This window comes from Brassica napus, chromosome C9 (assembly GCF_020379485.1).
Source record: "Brassica napus cultivar Da-Ae chromosome C9, Da-Ae, whole genome shotgun sequence".
Lineage (NCBI taxonomy): Eukaryota > Viridiplantae > Streptophyta > Magnoliopsida > Brassicales > Brassicaceae > Brassica > Brassica napus.
The window spans coordinates 50,789,413-50,810,625 of NC_063452.1; the positions used below are offsets into that span (position 1 = coordinate 50,789,413).

General features: G+C 36.9%; 4 protein-coding genes across 4 annotated transcripts; 3 read left to right on the forward strand and 1 right to left on the reverse strand.

The window, feature by feature from the left end:
- Nucleotides 1-76: 76 nt before the first annotated feature.
- LOC106364351 (pumilio homolog 18-like) lies at nucleotides 77-1,356 on the forward strand. The gene has a single exon (XM_022710726.2). The coding sequence runs from the start codon at nucleotides 98-100 to the stop codon at nucleotides 1,154-1,156; it is 1,059 nt and encodes a 352-aa protein (XP_022566447.1). The 5' UTR covers nucleotides 77-97; the 3' UTR covers nucleotides 1,157-1,356.
- A 581-nt stretch (nucleotides 1,357-1,937) lies between these two features.
- On the forward strand, nucleotides 1,938-4,137 carry LOC106364350 (putative pumilio homolog 20). Its single transcript, XM_048768975.1, has one exon. It carries the CDS (start codon nucleotides 2,803-2,805, stop codon nucleotides 3,856-3,858), a length of 1,056 nt encoding a protein of 351 aa, XP_048624932.1. The 5' UTR covers nucleotides 1,938-2,802; the 3' UTR covers nucleotides 3,859-4,137.
- An 826-nt stretch (nucleotides 4,138-4,963) lies between these two features.
- On the forward strand, nucleotides 4,964-6,007 carry LOC106366659 (putative pumilio homolog 20). The gene has a single exon (XM_013806314.3). The coding sequence runs from the start codon at nucleotides 4,964-4,966 to the stop codon at nucleotides 6,005-6,007; it is 1,044 nt and encodes a 347-aa protein (XP_013661768.2).
- A 750-nt stretch (nucleotides 6,008-6,757) lies between these two features.
- LOC106366658 (ATP synthase small subunit 6-A, mitochondrial) lies at nucleotides 6,758-7,218 on the reverse strand. Its single transcript, XM_013806312.3, has 2 exons — nucleotides 6,976-7,218; nucleotides 6,758-6,804 (listed from the first exon to the last, which is right to left on the reverse strand). The coding sequence occupies exons 1-2, from the start codon at nucleotides 7,094-7,096 to the stop codon at nucleotides 6,758-6,760; spliced, it is 168 nt and encodes a 55-aa protein (XP_013661766.1). The 5' UTR covers nucleotides 7,097-7,218.
- Nucleotides 7,219-21,213: the final 13,995 nt, after the last annotated feature.

Genomic DNA, 21,213 nt, shown 5'->3' on the forward strand with positions numbered 1-21,213 from the left:
GTACTTTATAGTCCTATATAAATACGAATCCCTTCTCCACGTATCTCATTATTAGTTTCACTCGCAAGATTAATCTCATTCTGTAGAAGCAGCGCATATGGCAAACGCTGATCCCTTCTCAATGTCTACGCTACTCAGTTCTTTACAACATCTACCTTTCACCTTCGCAACAGAACCCATGATGACTCCGGCAGTTCCTCCTCCTCCACGTGGCATCATCTTCACCATTCCTCAACCAAGATACGACCCTAAGGAATTCTTAACTCCTCAGTACCTGGAGTACTCTCGTTTGCAGTCGCTGTTCAACCTCATGACTAGCAGCAAAGAAGAAGTTAACATTGCTCCGTTCAAAGAGATGATCTCAAGGTTGTCCAGAAGAGAGCTCCAAGAGATGGCGTATTTGCTGACCTCAGATCCCGACTACTTCTTGGCGATCGCAAGAAACAAGAACGGCTCTCACCGCCTACAGAAACTCATCGGAAAATCAGGCGACGCGGACAAGTTGTTCTTCCTCGCGATCTTGCGCCGCTTCCTCCACGTCATGACAGATAAGTACGCGTCCTACGTGGCGGTACGAGGAATGCAAGTTTTTGACGACAAGAAGAAAGAGTTGATGTACGAGCACATTCTCCCCCACGCGCTTCGAGTGGCATGTGACAAACACGGCTACATCGCCCTCAACGAGGTAATAACCGACTTGGACCATCCTTTCTACAGAGACCAGCTCTTGGACATTGTCGCGCTCAACGCTCTCTTGCTAAGCTACGATGCTTATGGGAACTATGTGGTTCAACACGTGCTTACATTGAATGACTTGCGTTGCACGTATAACATTGCGGTTAGTCTCGTTGGCTATTGCGTTGAGCTCTCGTTAGACAAGTGTGGAAGCTACATCGTGGAGAAGCTTCTGGAGGCGGAGGAGTCGATGGTTCTTGTGGTGGAAGAGCTTTTGGAGTGCGAAGGAGGCAGTTTGATGAGGCTGGCGAGGAATGAGTATGGGAGTTTCGTGGTGATCAAGGCACTGAGAGTCATGCAGGAGATGAATAGGGTTGATCTGTTTAGGGGTTTGGTGCAGAAGCTGATGCCTTTTCGCCATCTCTTGCGTAGGCCTTGTGGAAACACTACTATAGCAGCAATCATTGAGTCGGTTTGTTAGTTCTGTGTCAAACTAGTTAATTATGTTTATCTGTTTTAGGGTTTAGATTTGGTTCATGTACTTACTACGATGCATGCTTGAAAGTTGTCGATTTTATGGTTGGTTAGTGAGGTTTGTCACTAGTGATGTAAACAGTTCACTTGCTTACTGAAATCTATGGTTTGACGACCAAAACAAGTTTTCAGTTAATCATGTTCCTCTTTAACTATCCAATTCTGATTCAGTTATTCAACTGAATGCTTATATAAAACGTACAAGAAGAGTTGTCACACAAAACAGAACTTGCACTGTTCAAGAGTTGAGAAAACACAGAGAAGAAACTAAACAGAGGTCAATAGCATCTAGTATTCTCTCATTAATTTATGTGATAAGAAGATGATTGAAAGCTGAAGCACTCACAGCAGTTTCCATAACGAGGCTTTGCCTTCTCAGCTTCTACATTTCATCTGAAATTTCAAAACAACCATGAAAAAGTGCAGAAAATGTTTAGTGTTTTTGATCAAAACACTTTTATCTTCACCTGAATGAAGTAGAAAAATTCCTTTATGGCTCATAATAAATCAAGCAATACCATCTACGGAATGTGGCTCAAGTAATAGATGCAGAGAGATTATTAAGTTGTTATTTTCACTTCATACAACATATTTTCTATACGCTCTAGAAGAGAAATATCAGCTATCCAATCATGAATTAACATTTGATGACAGTTACAATATAACAAAAAAAAATTTGTAGTAAATCTGAATTAACAAATGCAGAGAAATCATATTCATTTTCTAATTCAGCCCCAAATGTAAGACCATGATTATCGCGAGTCTTTAATGGGGTCCTTAACTAAAATTGGTGATTTAATTAGATCAAAACAAAATAAAAGGCTTGTTATGGATCCTTCTTGGGGTACTTTGGTGACAGATTTTAAGTGTAGTTCAAAAAACCACATGTTAGCACCACATGTTTTTTTTTTTCTTTTTTTCTCTTTTTTTTTTCTTTCTTTCCTTTTCTCACCGCTTCTCGTCTTCTTGTTTTCTCCGTCAGATGCGAAGGATCCAAACCGACGACGGACCACAACTCTGTCGGTCCACTTGACGTTTCCTCTGTCTTCTCCGTGAGAAGAAGAATCGAAACCCACCACGGACGACGACTCTCTCGGTCCTCACTGCTCTCCTCCGTATTGTCTCGTCTTCTCCGTCAGAAAAAGGATCGAAATCCACCGCAATCGACGACTCTCTCGGTCCTGATGGCGTCTACTCCCGTCTACTCTCGTCTTCTCCATCAGAAGAAGGATCTAAATCCACCACAATCGACGACTCTCTCGGTTCTGATTGTGTCACCTGCGTCATCTCTTGTTTTCTCTCAGTACTCACGGCGTCTCCTCCGTTGATTTTCGTCTTCTTCGAGTGAAGAATGATGCAAACCCATCATGGACGAGGACTCTACCATTGTAGCTCAAAAATTAGGTGATTCTTAATTAAGCTTCTTAGCTAACATTCTTAACAACTATTCATTAAAGTGTATTTAAGAAACCCAAAACGTGTACTCGACGTCGCTATGCATATATATATATATATTTACTTTCCTATAAATAGATAGGCATTACCACTCCACGTACGTATCTTTTAACAATTACTTTAGAATTAACGAATACAATGGCAGAAGGCGACGATTCCTTTTCGAAGTCCATCGAACAAGAGAACCCGACGGTTCCTCCTCCTCGTCCTCCTCCTCCACGTGAAACTCCCACCGCCAGTCATCCACCAAGAGAAACAAATCTTACAGATGAGAGGAAGCAATCTTTAATCAACTCACTTCGCCCCACCTACTTAACTGAACAAGAAATGGAGACTCGTTTGCAACCTCTCTTCAACATAATGACTAGCAGCGAAGAAGAAGACGTGGCTCTGTTTCAAGAAGTGATCTCGAAACTCACCGGAAGCGAGCTTTGGTGGATGGCCTATTTGCTGAATTCAAACTTCGATCACTACTTCTTGGAGATCGCAAGAAACAGGATCGGCTCCATCCGCCTACGAACGCTCTTCGGAAAATCAGACGACGCCGACAGCTTCTTCCTCGGCCCTATCTTGCGCCACTTCTTCCACGTCATGACCGATAAGGAAGCGTCCTACGCTGCGATTCACGGGATGCGAGTTTTCAACCAGAGGAATAAAATGCAAATGTACGACCAAATTCTCCACCACGCGATTCCCCTGGCGCGTGACCGATACGGCAGCATCAAGCTCAGAGCAATCATAAGCGACGATGACTTTGCACACTGCAGAAACCGCCTCCTCGGTGTAGTCGCTTTCAACGCTCTCTTGCTAAGCTACGATGCTTACGGGAACTTTGTGGTCCAACACGTGCTTAACCTGAATAACTTGCGTTGCACGTGTGACATTGCGCTTAGCCTCCGTGGCCATTACGTTGAGCTTTCATTTACGCATGGTGGAAGATACATAGCGGAAAAGCTTCTGGAGAGGGAGGAGACAGGGGTTTTGGTGGTGGCAGAGCTTTTGGAGTGCGAAAGGGACAAGTTGTTGAGGCTGGCGAGGAGTGTGTACGGGAATTTCGTGGTGGTCACGGCACTGAAAGTCACGCGGGAAGATTTGTTTAGGGGTTTAGTGAATAAGCTCAAGCCTCTTCTCCCTCTATTGCGTAGGTCTCATCAAAGCATCACCATTGCAGAGATATTGGAGTCGGTACCTTAATTAGCTTTCTCACAAATTAAACTAGTAAATGCCATGGTTCCTACTACTATGATATATGCTGATTGTATGGTAGCTTAGTTAAGTATTGTAACGAGTTTTGCCACTAATGATGGTAAAGAACGGTCGACAGTATCTAGAATTGTCTCTTCTATGTGCTCAATTAAACCAGGAATGTGAAGCCAGGAACCAAAAAGCTTCTGGTGGATTCAGTCATTCCGGACTGTTGAGCATTATTTAAATGTATGGGAACAGCAACAGAAAGGGATGAATAAAATCCACTTCAAACATAGATTGAATCAACAAAAGTACAACTTAGACTGTTTCAATAGGTTTGAAAGCCGATAACACTGAGAAGAAAATTCTCTTTCTCAGCTTCTACATCAGTAGATCACCTGAAAACAATCATGCACAAAAACAAGTGCAGAGAATGGTTGGTATTTATATAAACAATCATGACTGTTTAGTAGACCTGTATGTATATATAAAGTTTAGATAATATGGAAAATTCATGTATGGTTCATAAATGCATCAGGCAAAACACATATACATGACCAAGACAGCTCAAGAATCAGATCATGCAGACAAAGCAAACATTAGGCATTGAGAATTAGGATTAGGACAAATGCTAGTTATAAGCTAATAGGCTAATTGAGAGATCAATAGTATTCTCTCATTATGTTATAACAACAGGATTGAAAGCTGAAGCACTCACATCAGTTTCCATAAGGACGCTTTGCCTTCTCAGTTTCTACATTTCAACTGAAAATTCAAAACATGAATTAACATTTTAAATTGCTATTTTCACTTCATACAACATCTTTTCCACAGGCCTTAGTCTACAGAAAAGACCCAGCTAACAAATCATGAATTAACATTTGGTGCCACTTGCAGTATGACAAAATTCTAAGAAATCTGAATGTAGTGGACTTAATATAGTTCAATTAACAAATGTAGAAAAATCTGTAAGATAACATTAAAACATAAAAATAATGATTAAAAGGAGTACTCGACGTCGCCATGCATATATATTTACTTTCCTATATATATATATAGGCATGATCACTCCACAGATCTTTTAACAATTACTTTAGAATTAACGAATACAATGGCAAACAGCGACGATTCCTTCTCCTTGTCCATCAAACAAGAGAACCCGACGGTTCCTCCTCCTCCTCCTCCTCCCCCCACCGCCACTCCTCCACCAAGAGAAACCGATCTTGCTGATGAGAAGAACCAATCTTTACTCAACTCACTTCGTTCCACCTCCTTGACTCCTCAAGAAGCTCAGACGTGTTTGCGATCCCTGACCAACGTCATGACTAGCGGCGAAGACGAAGACGCGGCTCTGTTTCAAGAAGTGATCTCAAAGCTAAACGAAAGCGAGCTTAAGAGGATGGCCTCGTTGCTGACGTCAAAATACGATCACTACTTCTTGAAGATCGCAAGAAACAAGAACGGCTCCATCCACCTACAGAAACTCCTCGGAAAATCAGACGACGCCGACACCTTCTTCCTCGCCGCTATTTTCCGCAACTTCTTCAACGTCATGGCGGACGAGCACGCGCCCTACGTTGCCATCCAAGGGATGCGAGTTTTCAGCCGCGAGAAGAAAAGGGCAATGCGCGACAAAATTCTCACCTACGCGGTTCCCCTAGGGTGTGACCAATACGGTAGCATCGCGCTCAATGCAATCATAAGGGACGTGTCCTTTCTCTACTGCAGTGTTGCCCTCTTTGATGTAGTTGCGTCCAAAGCTCGCTTTCTAAGCTACAGTAGATATGGGAACATTGTGGTCCAACAAGTGCTTAAACATTGTAGCTTGCATAGCACGCGTAACATTGGGGTTAGCCTCCGTGGCCATTACGTCGAGCTCTCATTTACGGAGGGTGGAAGATACATCGTGGAGAAGATTTTGGAGAGGGATGAGACGGGTGTTTTGGTGGTGACAGAGCTTTTGGAGTGCGGAAGTGACAACTTGGTGAGTCTGGCGACAAGTGAGTACGGGCATTTCGTGGTGGAAACGGCACTGAAAGTCACGCGGGGGGTTTTGTTTAGGGGTTTGGTGAATAAGCTCAAGCCTTTTCTCCCTCTCTTGCGTACGTCTCCTCAAAGCACCACCATTGCACAAATCTTGGAGTCGGTTCCTTAGCTTTGTCACTAACTAGTTAACGCCATGGTTCCTATTAGGCTATTATGGTTGCTTGATTAGTTAACTCTTGCAATGAGGTCTGTCGCTACTTATGGTAATAAAGAGAGATTGACAGTATCTAGAATTGTCTCTTCTATGTTTACAGGAATAGGTTAGAAAGCTGAAGCATTCGCAATAGTTTTCATAAGTACCTTCTCTTTCTCAGCCTCTACACTTATTTCACACAAGTAGATCACCTCAAGTTCGAAACAAATGCAGAGAATGGCTAGTGTTTAAGGAAACCATATCTCATCATTCTTTTTATTGCTAGAATCTATTGTTGGTGGATTCAATCATTCAGGACTGTAAGATTTATTTAAATGTATGGGGAGAAAGGGAGGAATCAAAATCCACTTCAAACATACGGGGAGAACAAAAGTAGAAAAAAAAGGAAAAGAGAGACGAACAGTATCAAGAATCCTCTCTTCTATGTTATTAGAATAGTTTTGAAAGCCGACTTTCCCTTTCTCATGTTCACCTGAAAAAAAAACCATAAACAAGTGCAGAGAATGGTTAGTTTTTAGCAAACCAACCTTTAAAATAATCTGAACAAAGCTGGAAGATTTATGTATAGTTCATAAAATGCATCAGACAAAACACATAATTGGCTCAAGAAACAGATCACGCAGACAAATCAACATCAGATTAGTGATTTAGGACAAAATGCTAGTTCAGTTTGATAATAACATCATTGATCGAAAGTTTAAGACATTACCGCCTGTGTTGTTGGACGAACTTGGAGTTCTTGGTGTCTTCCTCTGCAAAAATAAATAATAAAAAAAAAAATTAGGGTTTCCACAACCATCGATTCAACAATCAATCACGATACATAACAGAAAGCCTTGGTTATATCCCATTTGATTCCACAGATTAATTAAGGATTAGTTATATTATTTCCATAGAAGATCGGTCAGATCTGAAAGACTTACCGGTGAATCCAGCCGTGAGCTTGGTGATGAGGACGCCGGTAACGGCGAATCCGGTGAGAAACGGCCAGCAACGTTTCCACTCCCTCTTGAAGAACACTGGCCACGGATCGAACAACCTCATCTCTCTTCTGTCTTCGGTGACTGATTCGCGTTGACGATGAAAGTGACGACAGATTACTGATAGGTGATAAATTATTGGATCTGAAATTCGTTATGGATCAAAAAGTTATGGTTCTAATGGGCCATCTAACATCGGCCCAAAATAAATTTTCCCGCTATTTGTAAATCAATATATATGACTGCGTTTCAAGCACTCTTTTGTCTGAAAATGTTAGTTTCTTCACGTTGACCCCACTTGTCTTTGGATACAATCATCGTTGATAATTGTGATCCTTGTGTCTGTTGTTTTCATGGATTCAACGCTGTGTTTTAAAAAATGAAGATATTGAAGGTTGTTTTCATTTATATGTCGCTCATTGCAGATTTTTCTTTGTTAAGACAGGGACAACTACACCAATGATCCCAGCCTAGAAATTTATGTCGTTGGAAAATAATTCTTATTTTATGACACAGTAGGATTTTCGTTTAGATGTACCTTCAAAAGGCAGATGACTTTCTAAGGCAAGTCAACCTAAATTGTCCTTTTGTTCTGCTTTGCTTTGTTTATTTTCCTGTGGTTCCAAAACGGTAGTTGGACTTGGACCTATACCGTAAGAGCATCATTTTTCAGAGTTTCTTAGGCTGAGATTCTTAGGGGAATATAAGAAACAGTTTCTTGATTTTTTAGTTAAAAATTAAGAAATAATTTTTTAACTTTTTAGTTAAAAATTAAAAACAGTTTCTTATATTCCCCAAAAAACCCCGCCCTAAGAAATTTTGGATAATGATACTCTAATGTCTCTTGCTGTTTGGGTTGTTAATGAGCTTCTCTCGCCTGTTATTCGACTCGTAGATCTCATTTCGTGCTGTAGCCAGCGAGTCATTTTCGAAAGCTCAAAAAACTTTGATTACATATTTTACAATCATCATGTGATTTATCATTGTGATTTGACCTCATTTACACAGTATTACGAATCACTTATAATCAACCATTATTTTTTTATTTTTTCAGCTTAAATACGATTAAATTTGTAATTCTTTATGGATAAATAACTAAAAGTTAAATCAGTTTTTTTTTTAAAACTTTTTAACATACAACATTATATACCATAAACTCAAATGTTACAATTACTTCACCAAAAAGCATAATTTTTTCGTCGCACACCAAGAACAATTTCTAAATTGCCTTTGGGATCAGAACTAAAATAGCTAATTATCTCTTATACAACTTGCAACGCCTCTAACCACTCACGATTAATGTCTTTCTCCACATGTTTACATTGGCATGTGGATCCCATCCCATATGATGATCGTTCATTATTTCTGAAGAATTGGTTATTGATCTTGCATTCCACATGATATTTTCATGTATTTTGGTCTTAATTGCATAATATAACAAATCACTTTTGTTAGGTCATCCATCATCTCGTTATTCCATCTCAAACATATTATATTTTAAATTTTTATGGACAATTGACTGCAGAATAAAATAGCTGAAGAAGTACATATACTTTATCTACTAATAATAGTAATTCCAATTAATTCCAAAAGTTGTGAATTTCAATTATGTTGAAAGGTTGTAACTATTGAAAAGTTGTGACCAATCATATAAGTATTTTTTTAAAATTGAAAAGTTGTGACTATTCATGTAAGTATATTTTCAAGATAACTATCTTTAAACTGAAAGGATGTGACCATTTAAATTGAACAGATGTGACTATTCAAAAAATATTGTAAAAATATCATTTAATAACTATTTATAATCTAAAAAGTTGTGACTATTCATGCATAGCTTTGAAAAACTATATATATTCCATGTTATTGAGTTTCTTATTGTAATCTTTCACAATTAATTAAAATGTGTTTCTAAAGCGAGTGTTTATAATTATTTATCTGATCTATTACAATAGTCAAATGAAGAATTGTAACTTCTCAAATGTAATGCTGCAACTATTGATGCTTGGAAATATTGTTGATTAACCATACTGATGATAGCAACCTTTGGTTAAAAACTATATTATCTAGTGTGTATGTATTTTCATTCTATATATATAAAAGTATAGATAGAAGTTAAAATCTTTTAACTAATAAACACATAAACTTATATCAATTTTATTAATTATTTTTATATTTGTAATATTTTATAAATATAATTTAACTGACTTAACTTAATTTTTCAGAGATGCAACTGTTAATTTAAAAATACAGAATTTTCATCACCAAAAGCTGCATCTAATAGTTATGAAGATTAATATGAAAAGTTGTATCTATTGGTTTTGTGAATCATTCTATCTATATAATGTGTCTATACAACACGTTTTTCCTTAAATCCCATTCTTTCGGAAGTCATATTATATTTTCTGTTAATTAAATGGGTAAACATTCAGTAAACGTAATACACAATTGCAAGACTTTAATCGTTCAATTCAATCATTTCCCTTCAGGAGTACGAAGAATATTGTCTTATACATATCCGTATAATCAAAGATCCAGTACTGAAGTATTCAGTAAAGACAAAGGTTATCTTGCATTTCATAAAAAAATTAATATATTAATTAACAATCTATTTTTCTAACTGTATTTGAGTTTATAAATTTATATATTAATTTAATTTTCCTCATTATTTTTAAACATATAACTAAAGGAGTTAAAAAACAACAATGATACTGAAGAAAAACAAAAAAAAACTATTGCAAAAGATGAAAATGGTGAAAACAATACGGATGTAGTGCCTGAGATGGATTATTTTTTAGATTGTAGGTATGTATCAGCCTATGAGATTATGCAACGGTTCTTCAAATTTAAAATTCCTCACCAAAGAGTTCCTATTACAAGGTCAAGTATTCATTTGCCCCTTGAACATCAAATAATTGTACAAGACAATGACAGTTTACAAAAGTTAGTCTTTAACACGGAGTAGGATAACATGTTTACTGTTTGGTTTAAAAAAATAAACATGATTTTGTGGCACGTGAGCTAAGTTACGTTCAAATTCCATCAAAACGTTTATGGAAGACAATGCCTCATTTTAAAAAAATATTTTAAAAATACCATTTTAAGATAACTACCCATAATCTGAAAAATTGTGACTATTTATATATAGCTTTAAAAATTTATAAATAGTCCATGTCCATGAGTTTTTTACCGTAAATATTTCACAAATTCTTAAAACGTTGATGAAGAAACTTCTGTATAGTTACCTGGTTTTAAATATTTAGAAGATTAGCTGACAAAAAAATATTTAGAAGATATTCAAATGAAACATTGTTAATAAAAAATTGTAAGAAGAGTCATTCGTGTTTGGCTTGCAACAAATCTTAAACGAAACAATGAATTCATTAGTCTAAATTTTCTTCTACTAGATGAAAGGAGCTTTTTAAAGTGTGTTTTTCTTTTTTTATAATTTTTTTCATTTGTGATCACGTCACAAAAGCCTGTAAATTTTGGGAACAAAATATCCTTTTTAACGAATTTGTGGAAGCGTAAGTGGATTGGCATACCTGCCTGAATGAATGCATGCATGCTGTTTAATGCGGTCAAACGTTTAGTGTTTGTTGGTTTAGTGATCAAGAAGAAAATTAAAAAGCCGTGACCATTATTTGTGTGATGAAAGGTCACACCGGTTCATGTGAATATGTGCATCCAATGAACGTAACATGCATAAGCGCTTGTGTGTATTTATATTTGTTTTTGGTAATAATTGAAAGATTATTAGATTAATTTATAAAAGATCATAACTCGAAATAGTGAAAGGTGGCAAACAAAAGAATGGTCATATAATTAATTTTTAAAATTACTAATTATGATTTATATGAAAGAATTCAAATGATAAATCAATAATTAATTATATTATTAAGAGTGTTCCGTGTAGTTTTTGAAACTCATTATTTTACATATTTAAATATATAATAGGTGTATAATTTAAAATGCTTCTGCTGTATTTTAATAATATATAAATTTTATGTTATGAAATATTACCACAATTTAAACCTGTTATGAAATATTAACATATAATTAGGATAAATTTACCTATTAATCATTAATGTTTATATAGTAGTCACCAAAGTGATCATATTATTTACATATGATTCCTAAAATTAATAATAGTATGATTGATCATGATTAAAGAAATGTTATAAATAACATTTGTAAATGCATACAACACAATGAAAAATCTACAAGTTTGTAGAAAAATAGATCAAAATCAAAATCTGGGGATAAAATAAAGTAACATTTCACAATTTTGAATCTGGCGATTGCGATGGCGACAAACTAGGGTTATCATGGTTTGCGGCTATGGAATCCAGGAATCATTCGGGGTTTTCAAAAATGGATGGAGCATCATCAAGTGGGTCCTTATGGGAAGATCGGGACAGCAGGTTTTTTTTTTGATTTGGCGTTTCCGCAATCAGATCAAAAAAACTTTAGAAGATTGGGGAAATCGTCACATGGGCAGTTTCAAGTCTCTGGTTTGCATTTTGTTCAAGTTTCAATAAGCTCTCTGAGCACCCTTGATTCGATTGTCAAGCCTTGCGATAAGACTATCTTGTGGAATAAAACTGTTAGTTTCGTTTGGTGTTACTGGTGTTGCCTGTTTTCCATAAGGATTGGAGTCTTGTTCACGGTTTCAGGACTGGGTATATCTTTTTGTATATCCTTTTGTGTATGGATTTTATTTTGTTTGGACATTACAATTGGGTGTGGTCATATATATGTTAAAGTGGGGGCAAAGGATAAAGCTGCTCCCATCATTGCGATTCCAAATGTGTTTGGCCTCTTTAAACCATGCACAGACAATGACAGTTTGCATAGGAAAAGACTGGGAATGTTGGGTTATGAGGATTAATTACTTGGGTGGAGTTCAATGCTCATGGTTATACAAAATTGGTCTAATGAGTCCCAGTGATCTCATTATGATGGTATTAAGGTTTTTATCCTTTATGGTTGGGAATATTGGTATCCTTGCACCGGGTCCTGTTTGTTTCAGTGTTTGGTTTATGATAGTACTATGGTACGTATCTAATATTATTTGGAATATGATTGGTACTATTGGTGGAAGGGGGAGCTTGGCTGATCATCTAAAGAGTAACAGGAAGAGATGTTCTTTAACGAAGGAATGGGGCCGAGAAGCAGAGATCATGGGGTGGCAAATGTGGAAGCAGGGATGTCGCTGCTTGGTTTGCAGACATACTCTAGGAATCGTCTTAAAGATATATGGGTGGGTCCCAAGTTGGACTGCTCAATGGATGGTCTTTTGGAGTCGGTGTTTGGAGTTGTTAACAGGGAAACGAGTTCTCTGGTTGGACTCATTAAACCAACCACAGAAAACAAAGTTAACCATAGCAATGGATCTTAAGAGGAGCCACAGATTGGCAAGAACTGATGCAAGGAGGATTATATGGCACGTTGATGAGTTCTACATTTTATCTATAACTTCATTACTGCTGTTCCTTTTTCACAAAGGTATAAATTCAAGTAACAGAGGAACTTTCGAAGGGATATGTGGCATGGGAGGGAAAGAGAGCTTACGTTTTTTGAATTTAGATTGGATAGTAAATGACCGTGTTGGCAATTTTGGGTTGACTATGGTTATTTTTAGGGCAAATCTCCAAAATAACACTTTTCTAAGTTTATGTTACAAAAATAGTCATCAAAAACTAAAATGACAAAAATAGCATTTTATCTTTTTATCTTTTGAAAAATTTAATTTTTTTTTATTTTTCAAAATTTGAAATCTTATCCCAAAATCCCACTCCCCAACTCTAAACCCTAAAACCTAAACTCTAAACCCTAAACCCTAAATCCTAAACCCTAAATCCTAAACCCCACCCCTTAACTCTAAACCCTAGAGTTTAGACCCCACCCCTAAACTCTAAACCCTAAACCCTAAACCTTAAACCCTAAATCCTAAATCCTAAACTCCACCCTTTAACTCTAAACCCTAATGTCTAAATTAATTTACCATTGGGGTATAAGTGTATATTTATCTCTTTTGATAAAACATTAAGTGCTATTTTGGTCATTTTTATTCTTATAGGCTATATTTGTGACAAAAACTTTTTTAGTGTTATTCTAGTCATTTTCTCTTATTTTTATGGGGCATTGGAGCCATATAGAAAACATTTACATTTTTATTGAGTGTATGTTAAAGTTACAACACAGCGTTAATCCATGTTTGGGTACAGAGATTGACATATCTTTCAAGGTTTTTGTTGGAATATGGGATTCCTTGGAGTGGAGGTTATGTAAGCTTTACGTATGGAACATAATCTTATCTTCTATGTTGATAGCTCAAAGGGATGGTTATTATTTTCTGTACAAGTAGCTCTAATCCATGCATTCTACGTGAATAAAGAAAGCGGCAAACATGGGAGTTTTAAACGAGTAGTGGCATTGTGTTCTTTTATAAATTGGTTAATGCCCCGGAGAAAGAATAATAGGTGGGTTATGGTAATAGGGTATCATTACACCCGGCAATTCGGCTTTTCGGAGCAAATTAAAAAACAATATTTTTAAATGAAAGTGTTAAGTTGGAATTGTCGAAGAATGAGAAGTAAGTGGACCATAAGCTATTTGAAGGAGATAAGGCATAAACATAAACCAGATTTTTTGTTTTTAGCAGAAACAAAGCAAGATTTTGAGTTTGTTCAAAACTTTCAATCTCATATTGGTTATGATAATCTGGTCACAGTAGATCCAGTTGGGAGAAGTGGGGGATTAGCGCTTTTTTACAATAATGAATATCAGGTTAAGGTATTATATTCTAGTAACCGAATGATTGATGTGGAAGCAGAGGTTCTTGGCAAAACGGTTTATCTTACTTTTGTATATGTAGATCCAGTTCAAAAGATGAGAGAACAAGTGTGGGAGAGCTTAACTAGATATGGACTATCGCGATCCGAACCCTGGTTCATCATTGGTGACCTTAATGAAATTACTGGTAATCAAGAAAAAGAAGGAGGGTCAATCAGGAGTGCAAACCCGTTTATTCCTTTTAATAACATGATAAGAAATAGTGGTTTACTAGAATTTCCGGCACGGGGAAATAAAATGTCATGGCAAGGCAGAAGAGGAAAAGGGAAAGGGGCAGTGCTGGTTAAATGTCGACTAGATCGCGCTTTAGCAAATGAAGAGTGACATACTCTATTCCCATGTTCTTTTACAGAGTATCTACGAATGGTGGCTTCCGATCATCGACCGGTGGTGACTTATTTAGAAGATAAAATTCCCAGGAGGAAAGGACAATTTCGGTTTGATAAGAGATAGATTGGACATGAAGGATTTATGGAATCAATTACAATGGGTTGGCTAGATCATAGCGATGGAAGAGTAGAAGGGAGAACTGAGAGTATAGTGGCAAAAATTAGTAATTGTCGTCATGAAATTGCTAAATGGCGGAAAAATAATCCACCTTATGGAAAAGAAAAAATAAATGAGCTACAACAAGCACTTGAAGAGGTACAAACAGATAATACCAGGTCTCAGGAGAATATTTTTGAGGTGTCTAGGAAATTACAAGATGCATATAAGGATGAAGAAGAGTATTGGCACCAGAAAAGTAGGAACATGTGGTATTCCTCTGGGGATCTTAACACGAAATTTTATCATGCTTTAACCAAGCAACGAAGGGTTCGCAACAAAATTGTTGGATTACATGATACTGATGGGAATTGGATTACAGAGGATACTGGTGTGGAAAAGGTAGCAATCGACTATTTTGAAAATCTATTTAGTACCACTTCCCCATCGGAATTCGATAGCTTTCTGGCAGAGGTTACACCGGGTATCACTCCCCATATGAATCAACGTTTGTTGAGACTAGCGACGGAGGAGGAAGTCAAAGAGGCTTTGTTTATGATGCATCCAGAGAAAGCGCCAGGACCGGATGGCATGACTGCTCTTTTTTTCCAACACTCCTGGCATATTATTAAGAATGATTTGGTAGAGATGGTGAATAATTTCTTGGTTTCGGGAGAAATGGATGCAAGATTAAATATCACTAATATCTGTATGATTCTAAAAACGGAAAGACCTACAAGAATGACGGAATTGAGGTCAATCAGTCTTTGTAATGTAGGTTATAAGATTATTTCCAAGGTGTTGTGTCAGCGATTGAGAATCTATCTTCCCTCACTCATATCTGGAACTCAATCGGCATTCGTGGCAGGAAGGTTGATTTCTGATAATATTCTTATCGCCCAGGAAATGTTCCACGGATTGCGAACAAATAAAGCATGTCAGGGAAAGTATATGGCTATTAAAACGGATATGAGCAAAGCATATGATAGAGTGGAATGACACTTTATCAAGGCCCTACTACAGAAAATGGGTTTTGACATCCATTGGATTAAATTGATGATGGAATGTATATCGTCGGTTCAATATCGGATTCTTATAAATGGTCAACCACGTGGCCTCATTATTCCACATAGGGGCTTACGTCAAGGAGATCCTAATTGCAAATATAAAAAGGGCAGAGAGGGGGCAACAACTAACGGGAATGAAGATTGCTAGAGCTTGTCCATCGATATCTCATTTGCTTTTTGCGGATGATAGCCTATTTTTTTGTAAAGCTCAAAAGGAAGAGTGTCAAACCATTCTTAGGATTTTAAAGGAATATGAGACAGTTTTAGGGCAGCTAATAAATTTTGAAAAGTCATCAATTCAATTTGGACATAAGATTGAAGAATCTGTAAGACAAGAATTAAGGGATATTTTGGGCATCCAGAATCTTGGAGGAATGAGATCTTACCTTGGTTTACCAGAAAATATGGGGGGGGGGGTTCAAAGATCCAAGTTTTTACCTTTGTTCAGGAACAATTAAATAATAGAGTCAATGGGTGGACTTTCAAGTTTTTCACAAAAGGAGGAAAGGAAGTGATCATTAAATCAGTGATCACGGCATTACCAAATCATAAGATGTCGTGCTATCGTTTACCTAAGGCAACCGTGAAAAACTGACGAGTGCGGTATCACAATTCTGGTGGAGTTCAGGTGGAAGTACAAGAGGCATGCACTGAGAATCATGGGACAAAGTATGTATGGAGAAAGATGAAGGAGGTTTGGGGTTTAAGGACAACACTGATTTCAACACAGCGATGCTTGGTAAACAGTTATGGCGCCTAATAGAGAAGCCAAACACATTATTCTCTCGAGTTTTCAAAAGTCGGTATTACAGGAATGCTTCACCTCTGGAACCGATTCGATCATGTTCTCCGTCATATGGCTGGCGGAGTATCATCTCTGCTAGATGTCTGGTAAGCAAACGACTAATCAAAAGGGTGAGATCAGGTTCTTCCATATCTGTATGGAATGATCCATGGCTCCCAACCACTCGTCCGAGACTAGCAAATAAAAATCAACACAATTTATATCCGGACCTTACAGTGGAGTCTCTCATTGACTCTACCTCACGTACTTGGAATTCACAGACAATTCGTTTTTTGGTGGATCCACAGGATGCAAAACTTATAGAAAGCATACCACTGAGCAGAACTCAGAGGGCAGATAGAGATGGATGGCACTTCAAAAAAAATAGGAAATATACGGTCAAATCAGGATATCAGGTAGAACGGATTTATCCAGATAGGGAGAGATCACCACTACTGATTGGCCCTACAGTGAATGTTCTGAAGGCTTTCTGTTGGAAAATACGGTGCCCGCCAAAGTTAAAACATTTTCTATGGCAATTGGTGACAAGATGTATAGCAGCGAGGAAGAATTTACAAGCAAGGGGAATTCAAGGGGATCTTTGTTGTGCAAGATGTGGAGCCCAAGAGGAATCAATAAACCATGTGTTTTTTGAATGTCCTCCAGCACTCCAGGTTTGGGCTCTTTCAAAGATACCATCAAATCCGGATATTTTTCCAACAAGGACTCTCTTCACAAACATGGATCATCTATTCTGGAGAGTGACTCCGCCGCTGGAAGATCATCAATTTGCATGGATACTATGGTACATCTGGAAAGCTAGGAATAATAAAGTCTTCAATAATTTGGATATGGATTCCAGGGATACACTTAAATTAGCAGAAACAGAATCAACACTGTGGGCTGCGGCACAAATATTGAATGAACAGAGGACAACACCACAAATAGTGGATACGATTTTTCCGTCAATTCCAGGAAGATGGTGTTTCACAGATGGCTCATGGAAAGAGGGCGATATTTTTTCAGGACAAGGTTGGTTCAGCACCTTAGAAGGATTTGAAGGATTGTTGGGGGCGAGGAATGCTAGGGGTAGTAACTCTCCTCTTCATGCGGAGATGGAAGCGCTTCTATGGGCAATGGAATGTATGAAGAATTTATGTCAGTTTCAGGTTACGTTTGCAACGGATTGTTCTCAATTGGTGAAGATGGTTTCGGAACCAGATGAATGGCCAGCTTTTGCAAATTATTTGGATGATGTCAAGATCCTAAAAGAGAGCTTCACCTGATCAGCGATTATCTATGTACCATAGACGCAAAATTCAACGGCGGATAGACTAGCACGCGGTGTTAGGAAGCAACCGTCTTTTATCGTTCACATGGATGCATATCACCCGGTTTGGTTTACAGAGTCAGTATGAGTCATTAAAAGTTGATGACAAAAAAAAAATAAAAAAAAATAAAGTAACATTTATAATATACATTCTATGGTTTGTGGATCACATGTTTTTTCATTTAGAATATTTTTTTATTGATATGGTTTGTGGTTATTTCTCATTTTACTTATATTATACATTTTTAAAGTTCATGAAACATCAAAAGATATGTATTTTTTTCTTTATTTTAGTATACTTTGATGACGAATGAACTTCTTTGATAACAAAATAAGATGCTTTATATAAAAGTAAGTTCTACAAAATGACATATGTTTTTTAATAAAATTAGTTCACGGTAATAGCTTAAATGCATAGATACTTAAATGTGTGTGCATTTACTAATTGGTACTGACATATTTGTAATTTATTACAAGTAGCCTATAAAAATCTCTAAAAATGCATGTATATTTTGTAACACATGTATTTTTTCAAAAGAAATTGTATAAAATGTGGCATATTTTTTTATAAATGAGTTTCTCTGCGATATCGCACGGATTCCTTGCCTAGTTGACATAACTGCCAAATAAATTATATTAACTTTCAACATATACCACTATATATCTATGAGACTATCCATTTATTTATTCAAGGCTAATACAACATTTGTTTCACATAGGTTAGAAGTATTTGACTAATTCCACTAAACTTGCTTACATGTTTTGATTTTCTGAGCTAGTAACAATCGCTTTTTTTCTCTGGATCTTGATTTACCCACGTCCTTTGGATATAGTAATCGGTGTGATCATTGTGTCTCGTTCCCCTTCTTTGATCGGTTTTATGCATTTATTTGACTCTAGTTTCTGGGACTATTCATCACAGAAAATTGAAAAGGACCAAATAATATGTTTGCTAGAAAGATGACTATGTTATAACAGCTTAGATCAATTGAAATGGTCTTTCGAAAATAAGTTTGCCTATTGTATGACCAAGATTAATATATACTTCTTTAGTTCTTTGGATAATGTAAATAATCAAGTTCTTTATTGTGTGTCGAAAACTTACTTTTCGTAGTGATCTTCGTGTACTTTATTTTTGAAATATTATAGTACATTTACTTCGAATGATTGAATTTCTATTTTATATTTGCATACTGAAGACCATTTCTCATGTAGCCACAGCTTGGTTTGACGTCAATGTGTGATTGAGTTTGTTTATATATACGCTGGTTACCAGCGGCTGGTAGTCTCACAAAACTTGGGGGCATTTGTAGTGTTTTGATATTTCTTTAGAAGTAATTAATTATGGAGGCTGCGTGTCGGGTTACTGTGGTGGTATTAGGAACTTTGGCTTTTATTCATCTTGTTCAGGCTCAGGATCAACAAGGTATCACTTTTCACATCTTTACTTGTTATATATACTTGTAAACTGGCTAAGGAGTGGGACAAAGCGAAGCTCCTGAACCTTTTTATAGAATAGGTGATCTGTTCCGCTGATGAACAATTTCTTAATATGTAACAGCTTGATTAGTTTTTTTTTTTTCCTTCAAATTGAAATTATATTGATCAAATGGGCGTAGCCCACGGCCGAAGCTCAAATTCACCGGCTTACAACCCCCAAAACCCAAATATGAGATGGGCAACAAAAAAACGGCCGAAGCCCAAATAAGAACCATGGCCCAAGGCCCCTCTGGACGCGCGGGAAGGAGGCAGAGCAGAACACGTGTAAGAATCTGGTTCATCCGTCCGCCACGTGTCGCCCGCCTCAACTTAGTTGTCCCATCCTCGCACAGCCACCGACGCTTTCCACCGTCGATTTCCACCGGAATTCCGAGCCTACAAAGCCTCCGCGCCATCGGACTTCTGCGACGCCTTGTCTTCTCGTCGGAGAGTTCAATCGTTGAACGAGATCTCTTCCGCCTATGAACCACCGGAAACCCTAGACAAGCACGACGAGAACCACCGCTAACCTCCTCTTCAAACAAACGTAACCGTCGCCGGAGATCTTCTTCTTCTTGAGATCTCAACCGCTGCGACCCACGGGTCCAAATCTGATCCACGACCCACCTCAACCTTCAAAACCCGAAACCATCACCTCAACCCAAAAGACCTGGGATTCCACAACGGCAGCGCGGAGCTTTGTTAGCCTCCACCCTCCGTGACCAAAAGCCGGCGAAGAAGGAGCTGATTGAGCCTCCTCTTCCCGGAAGCTAGAGCGGCGTTGGTAGAACTGAGAAAGCCTCCACCCTACCCCGCGACAAGACCGGCGATGATGGATCTAGGTTAGCCTCCATCTCCCGGGTAGAACGATTACAACATGCAAGCCGCTCCATCTCCACCGCAAGCCTTCAAAACGGCCGCACCGTTACTCCAAAGCCGACTCTCCTCTGATGAAAAACCTCGGCGTCAGAGCTCCGACAAGGCAACCGTTGACGGATCTGTGAAGAGGAAACGGTAAGGACCAAAAACCAAGAAGGAAAACAAAGCTCCGGCGACGGCACAGACGCTCACGCGCCGGCCGTATGCCGGAGTAGATCTCTCTTCTCTCTCTTTTCTCTCCCTATTTGTTTTCTTCCCTTCTAATTATACGTTTTAGCTTGATTAGTTTATCTGATAGTTTTTTTTTCGTAATTATCTGAATCTGGTAGTTGACAAAAGGAAGATAAATAATCTGATATTCGTTAAAATATCTATATTATTAAAAAAGAAATACAAAAATAAAACACCCTTTGTCTTTTACTTTTTAATTAATGCATTTCCAAAATCATATTCTACAAAATAATTATGGCAAAAATAATTAATAAACTAGATTTTAGTATTCTTTATCTTTTCTTATTTAATTATATATATATGTGTGTTTGAAAATAATTAATAAACCTAGATTTAAATAGTTAATGAGCAATATTGTTTAAAAGCTATATTATTATATTTTAATTATTTATTAGTAATAACTAAAATAAAGTCACATAAAAGAATCATTTATATAATATATAGATATATTATGTTACGTATGTTTTCATAAAATTATAGTCCTATGTAAATTCAGTATATTAGTGTTGAAAAATATAAAATAATAGCACCATATATTTTAAATAGTATATACAACAATTTTGATATATATTATCATAAAATTTTGATATATAAAATAAAAATAAAAATACATTTCTGCGGATATACAGATCATATTCTAAAAATATGGATGATATAATTGATGGTTTACAAGGTAAAATAAAATTACTCAATATAAACTATAAAATTATTATATTTAGAAATGTCATATTAAATAATTATTTAAACGAATTAATTTTAAAATATATATTACCAGTTTACCACTTATAAAAATAAATTTTTATTTATAAAAAAATTAAAACAAATATCTGCGCGGGTGCGCGGATCAAAATCTAGTATTCATGTTATTTGCCATGAGTATAATATTCAAGAAAAGAACAGTGGTAATATTTCATATAAAGCCGATTTTATTTTTCGTAATCTGCAATAATAATGAAAATAATGGACACAAAATTCAAATCAATAACACTTATACAGTTTTATATATCGTTGATCAAATACACTTGCTAGAGTAGTGGAGCATATTGGTGATCTCAAATTTTAGTATTTGT